Genomic DNA, 26,273 nt, shown 5'->3' on the forward strand with positions numbered 1-26,273 from the left:
CTTAGGCCAGTCTCCATCTTGCTCTATGATTCTCTGTATGTCTGTCTCTCGATGTATATGTCCCTTCTCTCTTACCCTGTCCTTTTCTTGCTTCCTCTGTTCCTGACCTGAATCTGTGCTCTCCTCTCTTTTACTGTGTATCCATTTCCCCTCGCTGTCTGTCTGTCTCTCTGCCTCTTTGGTGTCTGACGTCCATCCTCATCACCTTCCTCCCCCCACCCCTGCACCCCGCCCACCCATACACTTATTCCTCATCTCACTGCTTGCCTGTCTTGGTTGTGCCTGTTTGCTTCCTCCGCCCTGCACCGGCTGAGTTCTGGGTACGTCTTGGAGAAATCAAGGTCCTGTAACAATTAATTCTGGACCCAGAGCCTAGGCAGGACCCAAGATGGTTGCTAAGTGAAGAGAGAGGTCTGCTGGAGCTCTGCCTGAAAATAACCAAGCCACGTTTTGTGTTTCCTGCTCTGCTCTGCGTATGTAGCTCTTCTCTTACCTCCTCTGCAGCCGAAAGCCCCCAGCCGGTCCGAAAGTTCCTTGAAGACCGTGCTCCCGTGCATAGACACAGGTTCCTCCTGCAGCTGGAGCCTGGCAGCCCCCCACGGTGAATAGGCAGGTGGGCTACAGGGCCCTGTCTGTCCATGCTGCATGCAGGGGCCATCTGCTGCTGGTGCTGGCAGGTTCTTTGGACTGGCATCTGGAGGGCTGTACAAGGCTCCATCCCTGAAGTGCCATCCCGACCTGCTGGGGGCCACCCTGGAATTTTGTCCACCTCAAAGACCCTCCCACTCCCACGGGGGAGCCAAGCAGAGCCCAGTTTGTAGCACACTCGGGACCTGGGTATACCACTCACCAGAGCCCTTGAGAACAGCCACGGGTGCTATGCAGCACCCATGCAAGTAGGATGGGGCAGTGAGCACCATTCTCTACTGGGCACAGACAGTGCCTGATGGGCTGGGTGAGCCCAGAGGAAGTGCAGCCTGGATATCCCCCCAGAGGTGTCCTCAGCAAAATGTGCCTCCCTTCCCTGGGAACACCACCCTCTGGGAGCCCCTGCTCTACCAGGCCCCATGCTTGGGCAGAGCCAGGGCAATTAGGAGGCAATTAAGGCTGGTCCAAAGAACCAGGGTTGGCCTATCTGAGCTGTTCATGTCCTGTTGTGACTTGTCATGGCCTGAGCCCTGCTTGGACCAAACTGTCCCCTGTGCCTTCTCTCTCCCTTGGCTCCAGCTCCCTTGACAGTGTCCTCTGTGGAACACTGTGGAGCCCAGTTTGGGGATGGGCTTCCCACTCTGTGACAGAGCTGTGCTCATGGACAGAGCTGGCAGGTGGCCATGAAACTGGTGTTTGGTGTGGCCTAAGGCCCGCAGCTGGCAGCATATGGGGCAGACTGAGGCCTGGACTTGTTGACTTTTCTGTTACAAGTTTCTCAAAACACGAGGACCTCACGCTCCCAAGACAGTGGGCCTGCTCTGCCCTGCCTTCTGGGATGGCCTCAGTGGCCCTATGTTTTCTGCCACTTATCATGTGCTCTTTGTAAGGGACCCCACACTGCCTTCTGGTCCCCTCCTGTCTCATCCCACATATCCCTTCTGACCTCTCCCTGGCCTCGTGTGCTGTGGCTATAGCGTCTGTGGAGCTGTGTGGGGCCTGCCGTGTGCTGCCTGTTGTCAGGCCCTGCCCTGGGCTGCGTGTGCACCCACAAGGCCTGCATCCGCCTGGTCTGCTTCTTCTTCCCCACAGGACCTTCTTCTGAAGTCCAGAAGGAGAAACCAAATTCACCCCTTGAAGCCAGCGAGCTCTGGACTCACCCTCCTGAACACAAAGCCTGGAACCAGCCTTGAGAGATGCCAGCCTGCAGGCACCCTGGAAACCTGCAGCCAGCACCCAGGGATTTCAGACTCCCACTGGCCCTAAAGTAGGGCTCCGTAAGGAACCCTGCAGGCCACTCTGATGCCCACCATGGAGGGAGGAAGAAGCTGTTCTGAAGAGGGCCCCTGGGATCCAGACTCTCATTTCTTGCTTCCAGCCCTGTGAATTTGGTTTCTCCCATCCCTGGGAGACTACCCCCTTGAATTTGAACAGGCCCTGACTCCTGGGTTTCTTTCCCCTCCCTCTCCTCTTACTTCTGCTAATTGCTGCCACAAATCTTCCTCTGAACTCATTAACAAAATAAACTGTTTTATTTTCCAGCTTCCAGAAGTGAGTGTGGATTGGGGCAGCAGATTCAAAACTCTCAAGTTGAAAAAAAAAAGTACAAAAACAAACAAAACGTAAGGTCTTGGCCCTTATTCAAGAGTAGGAGACAGGACCCAGCTCTGGAATCTGGGTCTGACATAAGGACATGATCAAATGGCCAGTGGCTGGCTTTGAGGAAGGGGGGCTGGAGCAGCAGGAGATGGGCTGGGCTGGGCTGGGCTGGGCTTTATGTCTTCTCAGAGACAGATGGCGGGAAATGAAGCCACGAGATAGGGACTTTGCTCAGTTCCAGAAAGCATAGTTGTAGGCAGGAGTCCCAGATGATTACCTTTAAGTATGGGATGCCCCAGGTTCACTCAGGGACAGCGTGACCACAGCTGCTTCTCCTGAAGTCACTAAGACAGGATGCTAGGGAGGGAGGCAGGGGCAGGGGGCCTATTTTGTCCATGAAATTCCATCCAGTGGAAAATCATGGAAGGAGGCAAGGGCTTGAGGCAGGAGGGTATAACTCCACGGGGTTGGCAGGGGGTAAGTCGAGGCCCCCCTGGTTACAGGGCCCAGGGATGCTCTCAGACTAGCTCCAGGGAAGAGAGAGGTCACCAGGGTACTCCACGACCAGGAGACATGGTGTCCCCAGGTCTCCTGAGAATTGGAAATGGAAGGTGGTTCTGATTCAAGGTGTTTCGGAGCAGCAGCTTTCTCCATTGAGGCCTCCTGTCTCTGCCGCCACTTCCCCTATGTCCTCAGAGCTCAGCTTGAGCTTGGCCATCATCATCTTCCACCTTTTAGCTGTAGCTCCACCAAGCCACATCGGCCCCCCCCTCCCCCACCCTAATCTCCATTTCCCAATTCCAGATTCCCCAGGCAGAATCTTACTGGGCTGGCTTACCTGAGTGGGTGACCCTGGGGCCAGGGACCAATCCTAGTTCCAATCAGCTGAGGTTGGGCAGGGAGTGGGTCGTGACCCACCCAGCATGACTGCTGAGGCAGCAGGGACTATGTGTAGCGAGTCATGTTCAATGGAAGGGGCAGAGAGAAAAAGAGAGAGAAACTGCTGGCCTTTTTGATCTTAGTGGAGACAAGGCCACAATGACCTCCTAATAGCTGGTTTCCAGAGACAGCAATCACACTGAGGAATTCTCCGTTTTTTCTTATCTGGCCTCCAACCTGGCTCTGGAGACAATTCCAAGACGAAGGTAAAAGGAGGGAGTTCATCTCTGCTGACATCTACTGCGTGCTGGGCCTGGGCCCGACCCTGGTCTCTGCCATCTCAAACTGCAATGACTGGAATTGATCCACAGCCCCCCCTGAGGAGCCTAGAGATAACAGCCAACACTTAGATGACATTGACTGTATGTCACGTACTGTTCTAAGCACTAAGTTCATCTGCTCCCCTTAACTCTATGAGGTAGATACCACTGTTGTCACCAACTCCATTTTATTAAGAGAAGACTGAGGGACGAAGAGGTTAAGTGACTTTTGTTAGGTCACATGGGAGGAGGTAGTGGAGATGGCATTCCAAACCCCGGCACTCTTGCTCAAGGGACTGTACCTTTCTCCACTGTATGTTGTATGGGGCCGGGCAACCCTCACTGGAACATATCAAGTTCCAGATTGTTGGCAGAACAATTCTCCCCACACGTGAAGAACAAATCGCGTTTTGCTGTTCAGTGATGATTACTTCCTCTTGTGACCCGCAAATACTGCTGTAGAAACCTTTAGCTTGTTGATGCCTGGGATCTCAAATTCATCTCCCGCTATTCTTAGTTACTGGCACCTTAGAGTGAATGAGTTTATCAGCGCTTATCAGGACTTGATGAGTGACACAATAAAGAGGGCTTTGAGCCCCTGGTGAGAGAAGCAGGGTAGGAAGGTATGCCACTGCACAGGGTGGGAAGAGACAACGAAGGGAGCCCTGGGACTTGGGTGATCCAAGCCCTAAGCCATAGGTTTGTTTAGAGCAGGGAGGGTGTGTGGGCTACAACGAGCTTCAGCTTCCTTTTTTTACGAGGCCTGACTCCATCTTCATTATCATCAAGCAAATCAATTCTCATGCATTGGAAAGTGGTTCCATGTTAAACCCAAAGTACTCAGCTCTCCCCAGCAGACAGTGGCATTAACCAGGTAAGAAGTGGGAAGGTCCAGAGGAAGTGTATCGAGGTGGGGCCCTAAAGCAGCTCCCGACCTTCTGTGGGGGCCATGAGGAGCTCCGGTGAAGCTAGAGTCCACCAAGGGGACGGGGCCAGACATGAGATTCCGCGTCAGTGTCCAGACAAACCCATCCAGGCCCAGGACCGTGCACGGCCTACATTGCTACTTCTGTCCCGGGGCTCTGGCCAGGCAGCCACTAATCACTGATCAAAGGTGGCCCACAAGGGGAACCCCATTTGCCACCTTTGAATCTAACCCGCATCATTGGGTATTTGGGAAAATTGAGGCCAAGGAGGGGAAGACTTATCCAGGGTCGACCTAAGTTGGTGGCACAGCTGCCATTTCTACTACACTGCCCAGTGGGAAAAATAACTAAAAAGGCTGGGAATTCAAGGATGCCTTTTGACTCTGAACTTTTAGCATTTTATCCATCTCATTGAAGTTGCTTCCCACAGCCAGTCCCTGGGGATACTAAGCCGGCTTTGAGCCTCTCACCTCTGCATCTGGAAGTCAAAGTAAAAGGGTCAAGTTTACAGCCTCTATGCTTCCAACACACCCCTTTAGGGCCTGTGCGGGGCTGGGAAGCTGGTTTTCACCCATTCCAGCCTAATTCCCCAGGCTGAGATGTGGATAAGAATCTGTTTCCAGGGTTGAAAGCCCTTTTCTCCTCCTGTCCCTTCTATGACTCTTCCCAGCTCCCTGGGGCCCAGGCTGGCCATGCCTCTGTGAGAACGGGAGGGAGCAGGAATGACCCCCTGGGAAAGTCAGGTGGGGCTGGCAAAGGCAGAGGGCAGAGGGCCAGAGAGCCTGCCATAACTGTCCTCATGGGACCTAGGATTTGCAGCCTACGGACCTACCCACAGGCCTCGATAGAAGTAAGATTGCTACTAACTTTTAGGTGTTTACTATGTGTCAAGCACTAAGGGTATAGTGATGTTTAATCATTGTAAGACATTACTAAGAGGTAGACAGACCGTGATGTTCTCTTCACTGAGGATACTGAGGCAGCAATACTTAAGTTACATGTTTGAGGTTAAATAGACAGTAAGTGGCAGAGCCAGGATGCAGACTAGGCTCCAGAAGTCCGTATCATTAACCATCATGCTATACTACCTGATGAGAAAGAAACCACACACAGAATGTGGTTTGGGGAGGATTAGGGAAAACTCCAGTCAGAAAATAATTCCTCTATGCTTCTATCTTCTCTCTGCTTCGTGGTGTCCTTCACACTGCAGAATGAACCCGCCAAAACCTGGCTCTCCTTCAAACTCTCCACGGCTGTCCATGCTGTCCTCAGGACAAGGTCACACCCCTCTGCCTGGCATTCAAAGTCTTACATTACCTGACAACTTTTCCATTCTGGTCGTTTGCTACTTGCTTCTTTCACTGCACTCTGGTTTCCAGGGCAGGTCACGTTCTATCACTTCTCTGCGTCTCTGCACATGTTCACTCTACCTTGTCCTCCTCGTGCCCAGGTGAACTTCTATGCATCCTCCAAAGCCCAGGTCAATTGTAAAAGGGGAACACTGGGCCTGGCATCGAATAAGAGCTCAGTCAGGGTGAGCTCCTCCTTCCTCCTGAGATGGACCGTTTGGGTTGTGACAGAAATCCAATTCAAGATGATCACATCAGTGAAAAATCTAAGAGTATTTGATGTCATGTCTGGTTGGATCAAGTGTTAAAGCAGTGACATCAGGAATCTGTTGGACCATCTGAAATTGTCTGGGATCTTCAGAGAAACACACACACACATGAGACACATGAGAGAGAGATTTTAAGGAATTGGTGCACACAATTGTGGGGCTTGGCAAGTCCAAAATCTGCAGGGTAGGCCAGTAGGCTGGAGACCCAGGGAGGAGTTGATGGTGCAGCTCAAGTCCCAAGGCAGTCTGAAGGCAGAATTCCCTCTTCCTTGGGGGATATAGTCTTTTTTCTATTAAGGTTTTCAACTGATTAGATGAGGCCCACCCACATTATGGAGGATAATCTTCTTTACACAAAATCTACGAATTTAAGTTTACTTATTTATTTTGAGAGAGGGGGAGGGCACAGCGAGAGGAAAAAAGAGAATTCCAAGCAGGCTCAGAGCTGTCAGCGCAGAGCCTGACATGGGGCTCGATCTCACGAATTGTGAGATCATGACCTGAGCAGAAGTCCAGAGTTGGGTGTTTGACTGAGCCACCCAAGCACCCCAAAATCTACAATTTAAATGTTAATTTCATCTAAAAAATTCCAATACAGCAACATCCAGATATATCTGACCAAATGTCTGGGTGCTGTGACCTAGCCAAGTTGACTCATAAAATTACCCATCATACCATTCCTTGTCTCTACCCTCCTCTGGTTTGCTTCATTCTCAGATGAACTCTTCCCATGTGATGTCAAGATGGCCCCCAGCATTCAAAACATATTCTATAGCTGGTACAACCTCAGTGGAAAAAGCACATTTAGCTAATAGTCTCCACTCAATCCTGAGGTCTCATTCTGGTTAGCTTGACTTGGTGGTAAGGCCTTCTTCCCTAATTGGCCAGGCCTGAGTCACATGTCCACCCATGTAGCCCCACCAGCACCCCAGAGTCTGAGTGAAGGGAAAGAAGGGTTCCAAAAGGAAAATTAGATGGCTGTTCCAGAGGATAGGGAAATAGATCTGGGTAGGCACAAAGCGGAGTCCACTAAGGTCTCCCAAATCTCCCTCTCTCTTGCTCTTTTCCTCCTGTTCTTCCCTTATCTTCTCCCTGTGATCTATTCTAGGAGCAACTGTGGTTCAAGAGAACAGAACCCTCCCATGGTATGTGGAACCCTCATTAACTCCCAGCTGCCGGGCTGGTTCCTCAGCCACCACCTGGGGACAAGAAATGGAGAAATGAAGGGTCTTCTGTGACCACAGAACTCCCAAGGGCTGAAAAACAGGGATTCCAACACTTGCTTCCCAATGTCCTGGGAAGTAAGAACTGTGTTATTTTATTTTATTTTTAATGTTTCTTTATTTTGAGAGAGAGAGAGAGCACATGTATGGGGGAGGAGCAGAGAGAGAAGAGGGAGAATTCCAAGCTGACTCCACACTATCAGCACAGAACTCTTGATGCAGGACACAATATCATGAACTGTAAAGATCATGACCCAAGCCAAACCGTGAGATCATGACCTGAGCCAAAATTAAGAGTCAGATGCTCAACCGACTGAGCCACCCAGGTGCCCCGAGAACTGTGTTATTTTAGCTTTACCTCCCTTTCTTCAATTATAAAAGAGATATAAATACTACCTGCTACGTACAATTATACAAATCAAAAGAAATATAGATAAGGTGCTTAGAACCAGTTCTTGGATCCCAAATTACATTAATTTTTTTTAAAAATCTGGCATAGATGCTGCAGAAGAGGAGCTTGGGGTTCATTTTACCCCTCAAGGATGGGGCTTCCCAAAGGTGGGCTCTTTGTTCCTTACTCTGCTTCTGTGCCCCCCCCCAACAACTAGAGCAATTGGGAAGAACTATGGCCCCTCTCGAAATGTTAAGTGAAGAAAGCCCTCCATGCACCTTTCCTTTTTAGGTAAGCAGCACTTACTCCCCCAGAAGGCCACCAGCTGAGTGTGTGTGTGTGTGTGTGTGTGTGTGTGTGTGCAGGTTGGGTTTTTAATATGGATCTTTATTAATTTTATCCTGAGTGTGCACATGAGGTATGCTATAACAGAGACTGATTTCCTATCAATTACTTTATAGTAAATGACAAGTGTGTTGTGCCCCCCTCCCCCTTGGCTCCAGACCTTACCCCAGGGTGATGTGATGAAAATGAGATGCAAAAATCTCTACATGAGTGGTGGGGCATTCCATAGGCAAGGGATGGAAAACAAGGGATTTTCCCCACGTATAGACAGGAGAGAGGTAGCGATCCCGCTGCCCTCCAGAAAAAGGAGGGCAGAAAAACTTCATTTCTTTGAAAAGGGATGGAAAGGATCATGGATTCTCACCCTAGACTTTTATTTTTTTTTCAATATATGAAATTTATTGTCAAATTGGTTTCCATACGACACCCAGTGCTCATCCCAAAAGGTGCCCTCCTCAATACCCATCACCCACCCTCCCCTTCCTCCCACACCCTATCAACCCTCAGTTTGTTCTGTTTTTAAGAGTCTCTTATGCTTTGGCTCTCTCCCACTCTAACCTCTTTTTTTTTTTTTCCTACCCCTCCCCCATGGGTTTCTGTTAAGTTTCTCAGGATCCACATAAGAGTGAAAACATATGGTATCTGTCTTTCTCTGTATGGCTTATTTCACTTAGCATCACACTCTCCAGTTCCATCCACGTTGCTACAAAGGGCCATATTTCGTTCTTTCTCATTGCCACGTAGTACTCCATTGTGTATATAAACCACAATTTCTTTATCCATTCATCAGTTGATGGATATTTAGGCTCTTTTCCATAATTTGGCTATTGCTGAGAGTGCTGCTATAAACATTGGGGTACAAGTGCCCCTAGGCATCATCTCACCCTAGACTTTTAGAAGGTACACACCTAGGGAGATAAAGCTCTAACCATCCTGGCACCTTAGGGGCTTACCTTAGGGACCTGGTCCTGGCTGTAACACTTTGGCCCTCTTGGGGAGATAAGAGAAGTTTTATTATCTTTTTTTTTTAACGTGGTAAACTACACAGAAGATGAGTTTACCGTCTTAGCCATTTTAAGTGCACGGTTGACTTATTCAGCACATTCACATTATTGTGCGACCATCATCACTACCCACTTCCAGAACTCCTTTTCTCCTGCAGACCCAAATCTCTGTGCCCATTAAACGATAACTCCCTGTTCTCTCTTCCCCTCAGCCCTTGGCAACCACAACCCTTTCTGCCTCTGAATTTGACTCTAGGTACTTCACCTAAGTGGAATCATGCAGTATTTGTCTTCTTGTGACTGGCTTATTTCACTTAGCATGATTTTCTCAAGGTGTTCCCACGTTGTAGCATGTTTCAGAATGTCCTTCCTTTATTCAGGCTGAATCATGCTCCATTGTGTGGATATACCATATTTTGCTTATCCATTCCTCTGTTGATGGATGCTTGAGTTGCTTCCACATTTGGCTGTTGTGAGTAACGTTGCTCCAAACATGGGTGTGCAGATATCTCTTTGAGACTATGTTTTCAATTACGTTGGACACACACCCACAAGTGGAACTGCTGGGTACATCTGATTATCCTTTTGGATAAGAGCAATTATTTGGACAAATGGCTACAGATCTAATTCTCATGGTACATAAAGAGCAAAACGCTTCCAGGGAAAGTGAGAACAAAAATTCCCTGCCTTTATAACTTACACATTTCCGAGTATCAGGAGGGTAGGGCATTTTGCAAGAGCACTGAGAAATCGAAGCAATTGTATTTCCCCACAGTCCACATGCTGGTCACAGGTGGGCAGGAAATGGAGGTTCTTGGCAAGCATCACAGGCAAGCGATGTAGGCAGTCACCCGAGAAGTAGAACTTCTCCTCTCTGCCTAGATGCTGCAGAGCTGACCACTCTGGCCACAGACTCTTCATCAGTCAAGGACAATCCTGAGAACAGCAAGTCAGCTCCGACTCTACTATTAGGGTCCCATCACTTATTTGACAGATATCATGGAACAAAATTCTAGCTGATGTGGCCCCAAACCCTCAGCATAGTCCAACAGACACCCCTGCAGCAGCCAGTTCCTAATTCGGTGTCCACAGATGGATTTAGGGAGAGTTTATGAACACCAGCATTTAAATCTCCTTTTCAAGAAGTGATCTAAAGCTTTTATCGTTTTCAAAAGTATCTGTGACCCAGAAGAGGCTAAATCCACTCTCATAAAAGGGTGCCAATGAAAACAAAAGCAAAAATCTTAATAACAAGGTCTTAGGAACTCCCGAAAGATTGAACAGTGAGCTCCTTTTGTGTAAGCCCTGTATTCACCACAACTAGTAAGGTGCCCAGCAACCTTAATGTGCTCAATAAAGACCCACCAACAAATGAATGTAGAATCTGTCAAAGACAAAGAAAATGCACCTTAATGATGTAAGTCAATGAGAAAGTTGAATACAACTTACAGACATCAATTTTTCACCTGGCTGAGCAAGCACACAGCTGGTTCGTCCATGGGTAAACATTACCACTGATTGATTCTTTCGCTCATTCGTCCACTCATTCATTCATTTAGCAAATATTTATTGAGGTTGAGCACCTGCTCTGTGCCAGAACCAAAGCTACATGAGACAGTCTCAGCTCTCAAGCAGCCCCCAGCACAGTGGGGCAGGCAGAACCACAAATGAATCATCACAGTACTGGGTGGTAAAGGCAGTGACACAGACTGCACAAGGGGCTGGGAGACCCAAGGCAGGGACCTTTTAGTGGTTGAGCTTGGAGGAGGCTCAGGGAAGGCTTCACCAAGGGAGTGACATTTGAGCCCAGTGCTGAAAGCTGAGAAGCAGATAGTCAGTGGGTGAGGGAGCCTGTTTTTAGCCTCCATGGCCAGTGCTGGGCACACACAACAGGTCCTCCCTTACTATGGATTGTCAAATGAAGAGTGCCCATCTGTAGGGGAAAAGTCTATGCAGGGAGCTCCTGAGCTAAATTCCAGCACTAGCAACCCAGCCTCCATTATTTTCCATGACTCCTCTCAATATGCCCCCGCCCAGCAAGACTCACTGGTTTACTCACTGCATCTGGGAAGTCTTGTTCCAGCCCTCCCACCTTTACACACTGATATCCCTCCCCAACCAGAGTTACCCCTACTTCTTCACCCACATAGGCTGGACCATCCCTCAAGACCACCTTTTCCCCCAAAGCTTCCAAGAGTCTACCTCTCCAAGATCAGTCACCTTTTTTTTTGTTTTAATAAATGTGTTTATCTTGTTTTCCCAACCAGACTGGAGGCCCCTGAAGGCAGGGACAATCTGTTATTATTCTTTATCAGGAGACAATGTAGTAGAGAGCAACGGTTCTCAAATATTACACACATCAGAATCACATGGAAGAGTCACTAAAATAGACTTCTAAACTCTACTTCCGGAGTTTCAGATATAGTCAATTTCTAACAAATTCCCAAGTGATGTGGTCCAGGAACCGCACACTCTGAGAACCACTGGTATGAGAAGCACATGGGTTCCACACCCAACTGAACCCGGATTTCACTCTAGGCTATGCATCTCACTGGCTGTGTGAGTTAAGGCAAGTCTCTTAGCCTCTCTGGGCCTCACTTTCCTAAGGACACGATAATACTTTGCAGGGTTACAAAGGAACCCAGCTGGCACCCAATGGACACCTAATAAATGCCTGTTAATTGATTGGCTAATTGCCTCAGTTACAAATCAAAGCATCCCTTTTTAAAAATGCTTTTTAAAGCCTAAGAGACTCTTAAAAACTGAGAACAAACTGAGGGTTGATGGGGGGTGGGAGGGAGGGGAGGGTGGGTGATAGGTATTGAGGAGGGCACCTTTTGGGATGAGCACTGGGTGTTGAATGGAAACCAATTTGACAATAAACTTCATATATTGAAAAATAAAAAATAAGGGGGGGGAATAAAAATGCTTTTTAAGTTTATTTGTTTATTTTGAGAAGGGGGGAAGGGCAGAGAGGGAGGGAGAGGGAGAATCCCAAGCAAGCCCACACTGTCAAAGCAGAGCCTGAGATGGGGGTCAATCCCATGAACCGTGAGATCATGACGTGAGCCAAGATCAAGAGTCAGATGCTGGGGCGCCTGAGTGGCTCAGTCAGTTAAGCGTTTGACTTTGGCTCAGGTCATGATCTCACGGTTTGTGAGTTAGAACCCCACGTGGGGCTCTGTGCTGACAGCTCAGAGCCTGGAGCCTGCTTCGAATTCTGTATCTCCCTCTCTCCCTGACTCTCCCCCACTTGTTCTCTCTCTCTCTCTCTCTCTCTCTCTCTCTCTCTCTCAAAAATAAATAAAATGTAAAAAAAAAAAAAAAGAGTCAGATACCTAACCAACTGAGCCACCCAGGTGCCCCCAAAGCACCCACTTTTGAGCCAGGTTATTTCTCCCAATTAGGGGAGCAAGCAACACCTCAACACTCTCCTCCCCAACTCTTTTCCATCAGGGCCTGACCAGCCGAAGAATTTGATTTGATTTCTCCACTTCCAGTGGAAAAGGTGATGCTTCTCTCCAAACCACTGGGCTCACTTTTTTTTAAACAAAACTTCTCTAGGCTCTGTCCTTTGCCCAAGCCCCAGATCACCCACATCATTAAATGAGTATCTTCTCAAGGACGCACGGACTACCCAGAAAGCTTAAAATTAAATATATTCACCATTTTAAGTTTTTAATACACTCATGTTAGCTAAAAATAGATTTTGACTATGTGGGGCATGAGGGGAGTACTTCAGCAATGTTTCCTTCAAGCATGTAAATGTTAGGTAGTGGCTGTGTGTTTCTGTCTCTCTCATCCCTAACTCTCTCTCCCTCCTTTCCTCCCTCCTGTTCTAGTCTCTGCTTGCCTGAATGGAGAGGTCTTTCATCGCCCAAGCACCAGAGAGAAGGGTCTTCCTCCCTCCTCCCTGACAGAATCATAGCCGTAGGCATGACCCACACTTACTTCCATTTATGTGTAGAGATTCACCCGTGCACAAGGAAGTCAGCCTTACACATTAAATATAGGCACATGCTCGGGGCCCCTGGGTGGCTCAGTCGTGGTCCGTGAGTTCGAGCCCCGCGTTGGGCTCTGGGCTGATGGCTCAGAGCCTGGAGCCTGCTTCCGATTCTGTGTCTCCCTCTCTCTCTGCCCCTCCCCCGTTCATGCTCTGTCTCTCTCTGTCTCAAAAATAAATAAAAAACATTAAAAAAATTAAAAAAAATATATATAGGCACATGCTCAAGCAGCCAAGTCTCAATAAGGACTGTGCGCTTGCTCTACAGACGCCACCGCCAGACAAGTCCCCACGCACCACCTTGCACCCCTTTCCAACTAGATACCTTCCAACGCCCTTTTTTGCCTTCCTTGTTTACCCCACCCCCATCCCCAACTCACCCATTTCTCAGCAGGATGCTCCAAGTAGGAACTGGGCTCTGCTACCCAATTTGCTGGGGGTCCTGGGGCAAATGAGTTTTCCTCTCTGCCTTCTCACTTGAGTCATGACAAATATACCACCTGCCTTAAAGTGAGATAACAATCAAGCCAGATAATGCAGTAAAGGGCTTGGCACCTTGTTCCGGCCCATTTAAGTTTTAGGTAGGAAATCAATTACTAAAAAGCAGTAAGCATTGCAGCATTATTTACAATAGCAAAGACATGGAAACAACCTACGTGTCCATCGATGTATGAATAAAGAAAATGTGGTACATACACACACACACACACACACACACACACACACACACAATGGAATATCATTCAGCCATAAAAAGAAGGAAATCCTACCGCTTGTGACAACCTGGATGAAACTTGAGGGCTTCATGCTAAGTTAAATAAGTCAGAGAAAGACAAGTACTATATGATCTCACATGTGGAATCTGAAAAAGCTGAACTCGGGGTGCCTGGGTGGCTCAGTCAGTTAAGCTTGCCGCTTGGGCTATGGTCATGATCTCAGGGCAGTCCGTGAGTTCAAGCCCCACATTGGGCTCTGTGCTGATAGCTCAGAGCCTAGAGCCTGCTTCGGATTCTAGGCCTCCCTCTTTCTCTGCCCCTCCCCTGCTCGTGCTCCTTCTCTCTCTCTTTCTCTCTCCCCAAAATAAATAAATATTTAAAAATTATTTTAAAATTAAAAAAATTAAAAAGCTGAACTCATAGAAACAGAGAACACATTGGTGGTTACCAGAGGTAGGGGATGGGGAGTGACAGGTGGAGGAAGTGTGTAAAGGTGGTCAAAAGGTAAAAACTGTCCACTATAAGAAAAATTAGTTTTGCTTAGGGAATGTAATGTATAGCATAATGACTACAGTTAACAATACTCTATTGTATATTTGAAAGTCGCTAAAAGAGTAGGTCCTAAAAATTCTCATACAAGGAAAATATTGTATGTGAGGTGATGGATGTTAACTATAACTATATAACAATATATACATAGTTGTACCTTATTTTGTACATCCTAAACATATACTGTGTTATATGTTAGTTATACCTCAAAAAAAAAAAAAAACGGGGTAGGGGAGAAAGGGGGAAGACATCTTGGGATTTGGGGCAAGAAGCCCTCAGCTGGTCTGAAAATGGAAAAGCTTGCCATGAGGTCTAGTGTGTGCCAGGCTTTCTCACCCTCATGATCCACGAGGGAGGGATTATTCCTCCTGTCTTATAGTCGAGCATCAGGGAGGCAGACTTGCCTAAGCTCACAAGTCTGGTCAGGGGTGGAGCTGGGACCTGAACTTCCCCTCTGTTCAGTGGACAGGAGATGAGATGCCTCGAAGGGGAGGAGGAAGCTGAGACCAAGACAGTTTGTCCAGTGGCACCCACCTCACCTGACCTCAGCCCCAGCTCTGGCAGGGCCTCCAGGCCCAGGCAGCTGAGGCCTGCTGTGCCTGCCAGAGTGCACCTGTCAGGGGCCAGGCTGTGCCAGAGACAGGCATCCTTTTTGGTGGAGCCCAGATGGAGATTCTGCTGCAGTGTGGCCTCGGGTGAGGACAAAAGCAGGCCAGCACACCTCATGGGACCCCTGTGATCATTCCCATTGGTCACTAATAGAAGTTGTCTCCAAAGCAAATCACTGCAGGGTCATTTGTGTGCCCGCTTCACCCACAGAAAGAGGCCCCAGTCAGCAGGGCCCCTGGCACTCAAGTCCTCCCATCTGGAGGCAAAATGTGCAGATGGGCAGGTCTCACAGAGAAAAGGCAAAATGTGCAGATGGGCAGGTTTCCCCAAAGGTCTGTTCTTTGGTGCCCACACTCCCTCCTCAGGAGATAAAGTCTCAGGAGCAGAAGAATCCTCAGTAGCCCCAGCACCCCTTTGGGAAGTGGTTAACAGCACAGTCTCTGAAGTCAAGCATGACTGTGTTTGAATCCTTTCTCTACCAATTCCCAGCTGTGTGATCTTGGGGAAAGGGCTTAACTCCTCTGACCCTCAGTTCTCTGCTAACAGTAACTACTAGGCAGTTACTCTGTGATGTAAAACAGGTAAAGTGTGTGACATGTACTAAGCACACCCAACAGATGTTGGTGAAGCAAAAAGGAGATAATCTTATTCTCTCTCTCTGTGCCGCTCTCCACCATCTGTCCAGAAAGGCAGCAGGTTTGAGGATGGTCAGCAGCTCAGGAAGGGAAATGAGGCATGCTTGAGAAACCCTGAGTGCGTACACAGGCTGAAAGCAAATGCTGAAATGCTCTGGAAAAAAAATGAGGAGTGTGTTTTTTCAGAAAGGCTGTGTGGAAGAAAGGAAGAGGAGATATAAGATATACACAAGGGAGAAGACCTTTGGGGGTAGAGAAATGGTGGAATTTTACTAAGTTTCTTCTGGGAGGTATAGGAATCATGTCTTTCCACCTCCCCTGGAGAGTTTAGTAAAGCCTCCACTTCTAATCCATGCGATGGGGAGCTGGATATTTGGGGGGATGCAATGAGAGAATTAATGTGACCTCGAGGGGCCTCAAGGATATAGAGCAACCAGGCCATGAATGGAGTTGCCCTTCTGGGTTATATTATTATAGTGAGCATGATCCTGGACCGAAACTTCAGTGGGAGAGAACAAAAATGTTACTGAATTTCTACTTCAAGCCCCCACTCCAGCAGGGAAGTAGTTAACATGGGGCTTTCTTGACATTTCTTCCCACCTCCCTGCCTGGTTCTGTGGTGCCAAGAGACTTGGGGAGGCTCCATCTTGTTTCTGTAGCAAACACCCATGTAAGTACTGCTGAGGGTCCCCTGCATCCTTCAGGCTGGTGGCTGTGCCCTGGGGCAAGGGAAACTTTCTTCAAAATAGTCCTGGTACGGATTTTCTAGCACAATCTACACACAGCCTTTCCCTTGCTGGGTAGCTTTCCCCCCTACCCTGTCCTGCCCAGTATACACACATACACAGCAGGCAGGCAAAGAGGCTGGGCACAGGTTCCCGTTCTCAAGAACTCCCTCCCCTCCCCTCCTCTTGACAATAGGGCAGGATGGAGGTGAAAGGGGAAATGACTTTTCCCGCCCAGGTTCCAGCCCTGACATTTCGTCTATAATTCAATTCTCTCTTTTAGTGATTTTACAGTCTTCTAAGTTTCCCTGCAGACACAGGCTTTGAACACACCAATTGTCTGCTTTCTGCTCTATCTCAGCTTCACAGCCACCTGCCTGAAGGGGGGTGGGGTATGGAGGGGAGGGTGATGATATCTTCTCTACAGATACCCCTATTTTATTCTTACTTGTTGCATAGTATGGATGATAGCATAATTTTTGTTTTTGTTTGTCTTTAACCAGCTCACTGTGGATTGGGATTATTGAAATGGTTAATTTCTTGAAATATCCCCCCATTCTATTATGTCACCATTATTTACCTGATGACCCCCACTGCCATGGTCACTGACACACCTGGTCAGCCAGATAGAGACAAGGAACTAAAGCCTGAACAACATCAGGGCTGGAAGGGACCTTTCTGAAGGTGTGCACCAACCCTTTCCTGGCACAAAGGAGGGGAGGGGCCCTGCCTTCGGTCACACTTACCCAGTACACCAGTGGGCACAAGAATCCAGGTTTGAAATCCATCCCAGGTTTTCCATTTTGCCAGAAGGAAGGCTGAGAATTCTCAAAGGGGAATACCCTTGCTGGTAGCAAGCTTTTGGTGCCTGCCCTTCTTCTAGTCCCCCTCCCCCCATTCAGAAGCCTGCTACCTTGCTGGAAGTGGGAAAGCAGGAGACCCAGTGCCTCCTCATAGAGACATGTGTAGCTCTGTGTCTCCTTCTGTTGTAGAAATAAATGGTTTCATGTCACACAGGCTATTCTACATATATGCCTGGGACATCTTTCCATGTCAGAATATATATCCCTGCTTTAGTCTCTGGACTGTCTCAGTATTCCACAGTATGGATAATACTATGTTTTTCGTTTGGTTTGTTTTAACCAGCCCTCTATTGATGAACATTTTAATTGTTTCCAAAATTATAATACGTACTACAGCAGAAGTCCTTCCATGCCTCCTTGTGCACCTGACTTTTGGAAAGTGACTTTCCAAAGTAACTCTAGCACCTACTTGGTGGGCAGTGCGATGAGCATCCTCTCTATACAGCTAGGTGTAGGAAGGTGGGAATTTGGTCACAGTCTCACAGCAGGCTTGTTCTAGAGATGGCAAACGTGGGGCCCTCTTCAGTCCCCAGACCTAACACCTTTAGTCCCAGCTGATGATCCCTTAAGTCCTTTACACTTGGGTCCAGCTTGGATTGAACTTGGCCTTCTGTTTATTTCAAATGGCCCAGAAGACCAAAGTGTGTGGGTTGTGCCAAGCACTGCATGCTGAATGTCAAGGAAGAGAAAGACTACTAGATAACCTTCACTGACTGAGGGAGTCCCATGGGTGGGCCCCTAGAGGATGAAGTAGGCTGGACTATCTTCCTGGTTTACAAAGCATATTTATGCCCATGATTTCATTTTACTCCTCTGGAGTCTGTATTATTATCTTCCTCATTTAGAAAGGAGAAAAATGATACACAGAATAATAACTTGTCCAACATCACACAAACGAGTAGTAGCAGAGCCAGGACTGGGGACTTGTTCTTTAAAAATTCATATATTATCACCGCTAAAAGGAAAAATAGCATTCCTGAAAGTGTGAAAAACTGAAATTGCAACTACAAAAATAAAATGGCGACTTTCAAATAGAAAGTTTGAAGAAAAAAAAAAAAACTTGGAACAACAACAAAAAAGCTTTGAAAAAAAAATCTTGTTAGGTGACCATGGGCACATCATCTCATCTCTCTGAACCTTCGTTGTCCTGTTTTCACAGAAAGAGAATGGTAGTAACAATAACACTAAGCACGGGAATGGGAGCTAATATATACTTCACTCTGCTCTAATGCAACAGTCGTTTCCAGGTCTGAGCTTCCCCTGCAGACTTGCATTCAAACATACATATTTAATATGGCTCTAATAATATAATAAATCTTATAATCCTATGATAACACACGATTTTGTCTCCTAGTTTTTCACGTGACGTCATAAGTTTTTCCCACAGCCTCAGCAATCCCCTTTTCAGTGGCTATTATCCCCTGGATTAATTAATTCCTGCTGCTGGTGCCAGACAATTTACTGCCACCAAGTTTTCACTATTTTGGCGGATACTGGAGGAAATCTCTTTCGGATTCAGAGAGGTTCCAGAAAGTCAGAGACTGAGGTTTTCAGACCCTAAGCTCCTGCCCTCCCCAGGCTGTTCACCCAACCCCACCGGCCCTCTGCCAGGGTGCCTGCTCCTGCCCTCACCTCTTCCAGAGCCTGAGGCAGAGCTGAGGCCTTGCCTGACAGCATCCTATAAAGACTCAAAGCAGCAGCCTCAGAGCAGGCGCAGAGAAGCTTCTAGGGAAAAGGCCTGGAAAGAGCTTCCCTTGGTGTCCCCCACCCCCTCCTGAGAACTGTGTATTTATGCCCCATACCTCTAACTCAGAGAATTCTTTTAAAATTCAACCTAAAATCCCATTTTCCCTTCTTTCTTCTTACTACATAAACTTTTTTTTTGGTCAGGGACCTGTGGGAATTTCTCCAGAAGTGTGAGAATGCATTGCATTGTCTTTTCAATTCCCCCAGGTCCTTTAACTCATCAAGCCTGTTGGTACCAGGTTAAGAATACATCCCAGTTGGAGGGGGCTGGGGGAGGCATTCTCTCTTTCCACCCGTCCTGGCTGCCTCCCACTGTTTTCACTGGGCTTAATTTCATAAGTGCCCCTTTTTCAGTCTTGAGCAGGTACCCATTCACCTGACAGTCACTGGAATGTTCTAATGTATTAGAGGCATGCCTGACAGAGATGGGTGGGGGGCGAAAGAAGGGATCTGAGGAGCTGCGTTCAAGTTATGGTTCCTTAACTTTTTGGCAGTGAGACCTTGGCTCAATCATGTAACCTCCCTGAGCCTCTACTGCCTCATCAGGAAAATAGGAAAAATTATAACCTGTACTTAGCCAGAGTGTTGAGAGATCTCGTTTGCGAAAGCGCTGGATACATTGTAAAGCACCTAGGAGCGCACGGCACCTGGAACCACTTTTGAAAAATACTTGAAGTGTTCCCCAAATCTTCCCTGCTTTTCTTATCTTTGTGGGGTGAGGGCTTGCTCCACTCTGCCCCCACCAGGACCCTCTGATCTAACGACACCCACCCTCGCCAAGCCCAGGTGAACGCACATCTCAGCCCAGGGGCAGTGAGCTCGCACTTCAGGCCCGAAAGCGCGCACTCAGCACCCACTCGGATCTTCCTCCTTTGTGCACCCCGCATCCCTCCCACCTAGATTCGAGCGTGCCCACCCACCCAGCCTGCTTCCCCCCTCTCCTGCAGCGCACGCGTGGAGCGGGGCACTCAAAGCGTCCCCAGTACATCTGGGCGCGCAGGCCACCACAGCTGGAACGCCCGGCCGCTCAGGCTCCTGGCCGCCCCCCGGCCCCGCAGGTAGTGGCGCGAGGCGGGGTGGGGGGGAGCGGGAGCGCCGGCGGGGCGGGGCCCGCGGGGGTGGGGCGGGGGCCTGACTGCCGGGTCGGACCGCGGAGCCGCGAGGGACAGAGGCGCGGGAGGCGCGTGGAGCCAGCCGCAGCCGGAGCCGGTGCCGGAGCCGGAGCCGGAGCCCCAGACCGCGCCCGCGCCCGCGCCCGCGCCCGCGCCGCCATGCCCTTGGCCTTCTGCGGCAGCGAGAACCACTCGGCCGCCTACCGGGTGGACCAGGGCGTCCTCAACAACGGTTGCTTCGTGGACGCGCTCAACGTGGTGCCTCACGTCTTCCTGCTCTTCATCACTTTCCCCATCCTCTTCATCGGTGAGCTCGCGGGGAGCGGCGGAGGAGGGGAGGGCACAGGCGGGGAGGGAGGAGGAGGCGCCGCCGCGCACCACACGGCTCCCTTTCCCCCCTCGGGCCCCGCGACCGACCGGCAGTCGCCTCCCTCCCGGGGTCCCCTGCTCTGTGTTGTATCCTGCGGTCCCCGCACTCGCCGGCCCTGCCATCCCCTCCCTCCCTGAGGTGCACCAAACACAGGACGCTCGTGACTCAGGGGACCCCCCAAGTTTTCCACCGCAGAGCCGAAGCTGAAATGGAGAACAGGAAAAGCAGTGTGGGCGCTGGAATGTTTGGGAGGGGTTCGGGCTGTACCCCCAGTAGAACAGTGTAGGGAGACAGGGCACCCCTCCCCCGAGGTACTCTCCCGGTCAGCCGAGGCTGGGCCCAGGGAGAAGGGCAGCCTGGCCTCGGGAGCCGGAATGGAGGCCCTGTGAGCCCCTGTGTGTTTTGGGGCTGCGCCAGACAGTGATCAGTAGCCTCTGCAGGTCCCTGGGGGTCCCACGCGCCCTTAGCGAGGAGAGGCAGGAGCTAGGGACGTGGGTCCTCTTGTCTGCTACTCCATCTGGACCAGCGTCACCGCTTGAAAGCCCTCTGCAAAGTTGGGCACCACTGTTAGGACCATCCTGCATGCCTTTTCACTGTGGTCCTCTTTGTCTCTCTTCAGAACCTTGAATTGTCCAAGCTGGCTAGAGCTTTGTCAACTCACAGGGTGTTTCCCCCCCCCCCACCCCCACCCCCTGCATCTGCAAAACTTGTTAATTCACTCTAATGTTTTTAAAGGGCAAATTTTAAAATTCATATACAGCTTTTGGGAAGAAAGGAAAGATTGTCACAAAATTAAGAAAGGAAGAATGTGGCAGAGGCAGAGTTGCTAGTTATTGACAATTAGAAATAAGGAAGAAGCATATGTTCTCAAACAAATGGTTTATTTACATGATTATTTGTCATACAAGAGGTTAGTATATAAAATGAGTTCCTGCATAGGAGGGCCTGCATGGGTCCAGGCTTCACGCTTGGACACTTAGGTCACAGGTACCAGACTCGGGCATTCTCATGCACAGGTGTACAGATGGTTACACTCCCCACTGTGGGCTCAATACCCAAGCACTCACCTGGGGTTCATGCACCCTCTTCCTGGTGAGCCAGGCTTCCCACCTCTCCATGGCTGTCCTTGCAGGATGGGGCAGTCAAAGCTCCAAGGTACACATCCACCACAGCACATGGCTCCACTTCCCTGGGCACAACCTGCGCTGGATCCTGACCTTCATGCTGCTCTTCGTCCTGGTGTGTGAAATCGCAGAGGGCATCCTATCTGATGGGTGAGTACTCAGGAGAGTGGATCTGTCCTGAGGTGCTTCCCAGAAGGCCAGAGGAGACCCCAGCTCACCTGTATTCCATGAGACAGTAGCATTTGCTAATAAATCCAGCAACCATTTATCCAACATGTCCTGTTGGCTCTCTGTGCCAGATACTGGACACAAGTGAGACCCAGGCCCTGGCCACAGGGTAGAGGGAACATGGATCTGCATGCCAAGACCTGGGGAAATAATCCTAGAGTCTATTAGAATGCCCCAACGCCTGTGGAAGATGCCCTGCCTCTTCCTCAAGCTGCTAGAGTTCCCTTCTTGGGAAGAATAAAAATCACTCTTGCTTAAGACCTTCCCTTGGTTCCCGGTTGTTTCCAGGTGCTCAGCCTAGTATCTGGGGTCCTCGCAGTCAGCACCCCCCACCGTCTCTAACCTCATTCCCAAGGCCTCCCCTCACCCACCTTTCCTCTGGGCCTCACAGAACACTCCTTACCCCTGTCACAGCACAGATCATACCATATTTTAAGTTTCTGTCTATTTGCAAAACTATCTCCCCCTGAGTGAGAAAGTCTTCAGAGTTGGGTTTTATCCATCTTTATAGTCACAGCACAAGGCACGTGACAAAGCCACATAGATATTTATTGACTCCTTAAGAGAAGAAATGAAATAATGGTACAAGTAAGAACTCTGGGAGGAGAGAGGAAGGCAGGACTGGGCAAGCTTCGTGACTGAGGGGCTCCTGAGCTGAGTCTGGAGGTACGACAAGGTCTGACAGCAGAGGAGTTCCGGAGAGGGAGGGCCAGTGAGTCAGGAGGGAGGGGGAATAAAGGCACTGGAAGGAAAGCAGGTTGGGGTGAGAGTAGTACTTGGGGGCTGGAGCATGAAACACAAGCAGGGGAGTGATGGATGCTGGGGCTTGGAAATCAGGGTGGGGGCCTCTCCAGGAGGGCTTGGAATGCTAGGCCGTGTCTGGGTTGGGTTTTGTCAGCAGTTTGGACCAGAAGAGACACATGGTCAGCACAGCATTTTGGGGTGAGGACCCTGGGAGGTGTCCAGGGCAGCCTGGAGGCAGGGAGAGGCTGGAGGTAGAAACAGCACCTAGGAGGTGATTACAGTAGTCTAGGTGAGAGATGACAGTGCCAGAAATGGTGTGTCAGCAGCGGGGGTGCAGAAGGAGGAGATGAAGCAGCCATCTCATGGAGGAAGGCTGAGTGACTGCCTGGGTGAGGGGGTGGTGGAGGGTGGAGGGCATGTGGCTAAAATATCAGAAGTCCAACCACTCTGAGCTGGAATCAGACCATGCCCAGATTCCACTCCTGCCAGCCAGCAGCAGGGGGATGGGATCCCCCAGTCCATACACACTACCTCACTGTCCCACCCCCAGTGTCCCTGCATGCTGGCTCCAGCAGAAGTCTCTGAGACAACTGCTTGCCTTGGGGCTCCTCCTGGTTGTCAGAGTCCCCTAGATGAGCAAGAAGACCGGAATGCTTGCTGCCACATAACTAGCAGGTGACAAGTCCACCTCCCATCCCCCATCCAGATACCCCTTCCAAAGCAGCACAAATGTTCAAAAAGGGAAGGATGCTTTGTGAGCCCCCAGGCCAGAAATTCTCACTGGGTTATAATCAGTGTAGTGGCAGAGAGGAAAACACCCTGCCTGTGGAGGAGGTAGACCTGGGTCATCGGCTGGTGCTTCTGCTGCGTATCAGCTACAGGACTTCAGAGCAGTCACTCAGCCTTTCTGGGCCTCACTTTCTCTACCTGTGAAATGAGCATAATAATCCCTGCCTTGCCTGCTTCACAGGGCCATGGAGGATGAAATTAGAGTACAGACAGGGTGCAGAAATGGAATAGCGGAGCCCTGGGCAGATAGTACATCTCCCAGAATGAGGGAGGCCAGAATGAACCAGGTCAGGGACTCCCTCCTGCCCACTGCCAGCAGCCCCTCCTGTGTGGGGCTGCATCTGTATCCCCTACCTCCCCAGCTCAGTGCAAACTTCCATTTCCTCCCCAGGAGGCAGGCTGGCTCCTGAACTGGACACTTGCCACCTGGTCTTTGCTGGCCTCCATCTGTGGGCCCATACCCCTGGGCAGGCAAGCATGAAGAAAGGACATAGGAAGGGAGCAGACAAGAGGAGAGGCCACAGATCCTGCCCTCTGGGACCCCCAGTCCACCCTGGCCTGGGTTTGCAGACCTACCTGGGAGTCTAGGGGCAGGGGGCAGTGGAGGCTAGTTAAAGCAGTAGTCTTCAAACTCTGGCTTAGTTTAGGGTAAGCCGCATTTAGTGATTAATTAAGGCATCTTAAACCTATAGGGCTTCCTCTCTTCCTTTGGGTTTTGTTTTTGTGTGGAGCTCTGAATTTAGAACACCAAAAGCAGTACAAGTCAGGGAGGAAATACTTTTTTTAGCAATATAACTAGAATGTTTTCCTAGATCATGATACACTGGAAAAAACCCATATATAAAAAACTTTTACCTAATTTCTAACCTAATTCAGTGTATATTATTCAGGAAAGCAGCCAAAGTCTGTTTTGTTCAGTTATGTCATGAAATATTTATTTCAGTTATGGTTAATCTTCATCTTATTTACTTATATCAAATGTTTATCATTTCTACCTCCTATTGCAAAAATGAATTTATTTAAACTTATGATATAACATTTAACTTAAAAATGTGTGGAGTATAAGTTTTTTCAAAACCTTATTTCAAGGAGTACAAAGGCAGGAGTTTTGAAGACCCCTGAACAGGGTGTTGGCTGCTCCCAGTGACCCCATTAGTGACTGCCCTGTACCTCCTGTATAAGTCTTTTGCTGAGAATATCCACTAACTAAGGTTTAAAAAGTATCAACATTTATGGTCTCATTTATTAAGAAATCTGGAGGCCACCTCTCTAGTTGGTTTGGTGACTTAGTGATGTCATCAGAGACCCAGACTCTTCCCATCTTTCTACTTTATCCTCTGTGTGTCTACCGAATCTTTCCCCATGGTCACAAGATGGCTGCCAAGCTCCGGATATCACTTAGGAAGGCAAGGGCACGGGTGCCTGGGTGGCTCAGTCGGTTGAGTGGCTGACTTCAGCTCAGGTCATGATCTTGCAATCTGAGTTTGAGCCCAGCGACAGGCTCTGTGCTGACAGCTCAGAGCCTGGAGCCTGCTTCAGATTCTGTGTCTCGCTCTCTCTCTGCCCCTCCCCTGCACGTGCTCTGTCTCTCTCTGTCTCAAAAATAAATAAAACATTTAAAAAAATTAAGAAAAAAAAAAGGAAGGCAAAGGCAAAGGGGACATGCTGTCATATGTCTCTTCCTTATGCATGATATCTTCCTCTGCAGACTTTCCTTTGCATCTCATTGGCCAGCATTGGGTTATATGGCCACCCTTAGACCAATCACTGGCAAAGGGATGTGGAATTGCATGGCTGCTTGAACCAATCACCATCCATTCCCTAGGGCTGGGCCCACTGCTGCTAGAACAAACTTGTGGTTCTTTTAGCAAAGCAGGAGGAGAACATGTTATTTGATAAACAGCCCATACTGCCTCTACACCCTATACACTAGTCTTACCAGACTACTTAGGGCCCCCTCATGGCTCTCCTCATGTCCTCCCTCCTTCTCTGTTGAACTCTAGTTCCCCCTTCAAAGTCCAGCCTGGTGCCACCTCCTCTGTGAAGTTCTCCTTGGTTGTCCACCTACTCTTGCGCTCTCAACCTTCAGTCCATCTGCAATATCACTTCCCTAGACTGCCTAGACAGGAGGTTAGCTCCAAGCGTGGTTGCCCTCTCCCCACTGTCAGCTTCTTGAGGGCAGGGATGCTTGGCATGCTGGGCAGAAGGAGCAATGCAAGCAAGAGCAGCACCGAGGTGGGAAGTTGGAGGGGGCCTTCTGGAAATGGAGGGGGGGGGTCTCAAAATGGCCTCAGCAGAAATAACGGGCTGAGCAGTGCTGAAAAAGTGGCTTGAGGCCATATCACCTGGACCTTTGGTGCCAGGCTGAGCAGTGTGGGTTTTGCTTTCTGTAGGAGGGAGCTGTGGAAGGGCACAGTTAGGCCAATTAAGTAATGAGCATCCTCACCAGTCATGGGGAAGCGTGAAATCTGAGAGAGCTCTGGCTCCCTACAGGTCTTGTGACCAGACCAGAGTCCACCCACCACAGAGACCTCCGTGAGTTACAGTGGGGAGGGGATGAGCTGGTATTGGCCTCCACCACCATCCCAAGGGAAGAAACCAAAACTGTGACCTCTTAGCCTCTCTATGCCTCAACTGTAAAATGAGACTAAGAGTACAGACTTCGTGGGATTTCCTGAAGATTAAATGAGTTCATATACATCACGTGCTTAGAACAGTGCCTGGCACAGGGTAAATGCTCAATAAATGTTGACCATCAGTGCTGTCATTGCACCACCTGGGGCTGGGTCCAATGCTGATTTATGCTGTTCATGCTAAGTGGGGCTGTCACTAACAGGCTTGTGGTGTACGGGTCCCCGTACTGCCCAAGGGACCCCAGGGACAGGAAGCCAGCTGTGTTCACTCCCAGAGAAGTGGTTCCAGGCTGAAGACTCTCCAGCTGTGACTGCCAAAGCTGGCTTCCCCATGGCAGGTTCTATAAGCGCGAACCCAGGGAGAGAAGGTCATGAGTTCCAAAGCCTGGATACTGAGCCCTCATAGTCTCATTTTGTGGACTCGGGGGCCCCTAACTAAAGAGCATGTTTGGGATCTGTGTAGGCTGGGCAGAG

General features: G+C 49.3%; 2 protein-coding genes across 9 annotated transcripts in view; both read left to right on the top strand.

Moving 5' to 3' along the window:
* Positions 1–2,190, top strand: part of USH1C (USH1 protein network component harmonin) — a 47,020-nt gene extending 44,830 nt beyond the window's left edge. For 2 of the 3 annotated variants that reach the window (XM_060606152.3, XM_060606154.3), the window contains one exon: positions 1,741–2,190. In XM_060606152.3, the coding sequence (XP_060462135.2) occupies positions 1,741–1,753 (13 nt within the window). In that variant the 3' untranslated portion in view covers positions 1,754–2,190. The other variant, XM_060606155.2, reaches the window with a different exon arrangement.
* A 17,712-nt stretch (positions 2,191–19,902) lies between these two features.
* The window catches only part of ABCC8 (ATP binding cassette subfamily C member 8), a 77,214-nt gene continuing 70,843 nt past the window's right edge, over positions 19,903–26,273 (top strand). For 5 of the 6 annotated variants that reach the window (XM_060606145.2, XM_060606147.2, XM_060606150.2 and 2 more), the window contains exons 1-2: positions 19,903–20,218; positions 21,414–21,555. In XM_060606145.2, coding sequence (XP_060462128.1) covers positions 20,071–20,218; positions 21,414–21,555 — 290 coding nt within the window. In that variant the 5' untranslated portion in view covers positions 19,903–20,070. Of the gene's footprint in view, positions 20,219–21,413; positions 21,556–22,218; positions 22,300–26,273 lie in introns of those variants that run through there. The other variant, XM_060606151.2, reaches the window with a different exon arrangement.

Source organism: Panthera onca, chromosome D1 (genome assembly GCF_046562875.1).
Source record: "Panthera onca isolate mPanOnc1 chromosome D1, mPanOnc1 haplotype 2, whole genome shotgun sequence".
NCBI lineage: Eukaryota > Metazoa > Chordata > Mammalia > Carnivora > Felidae > Panthera > Panthera onca.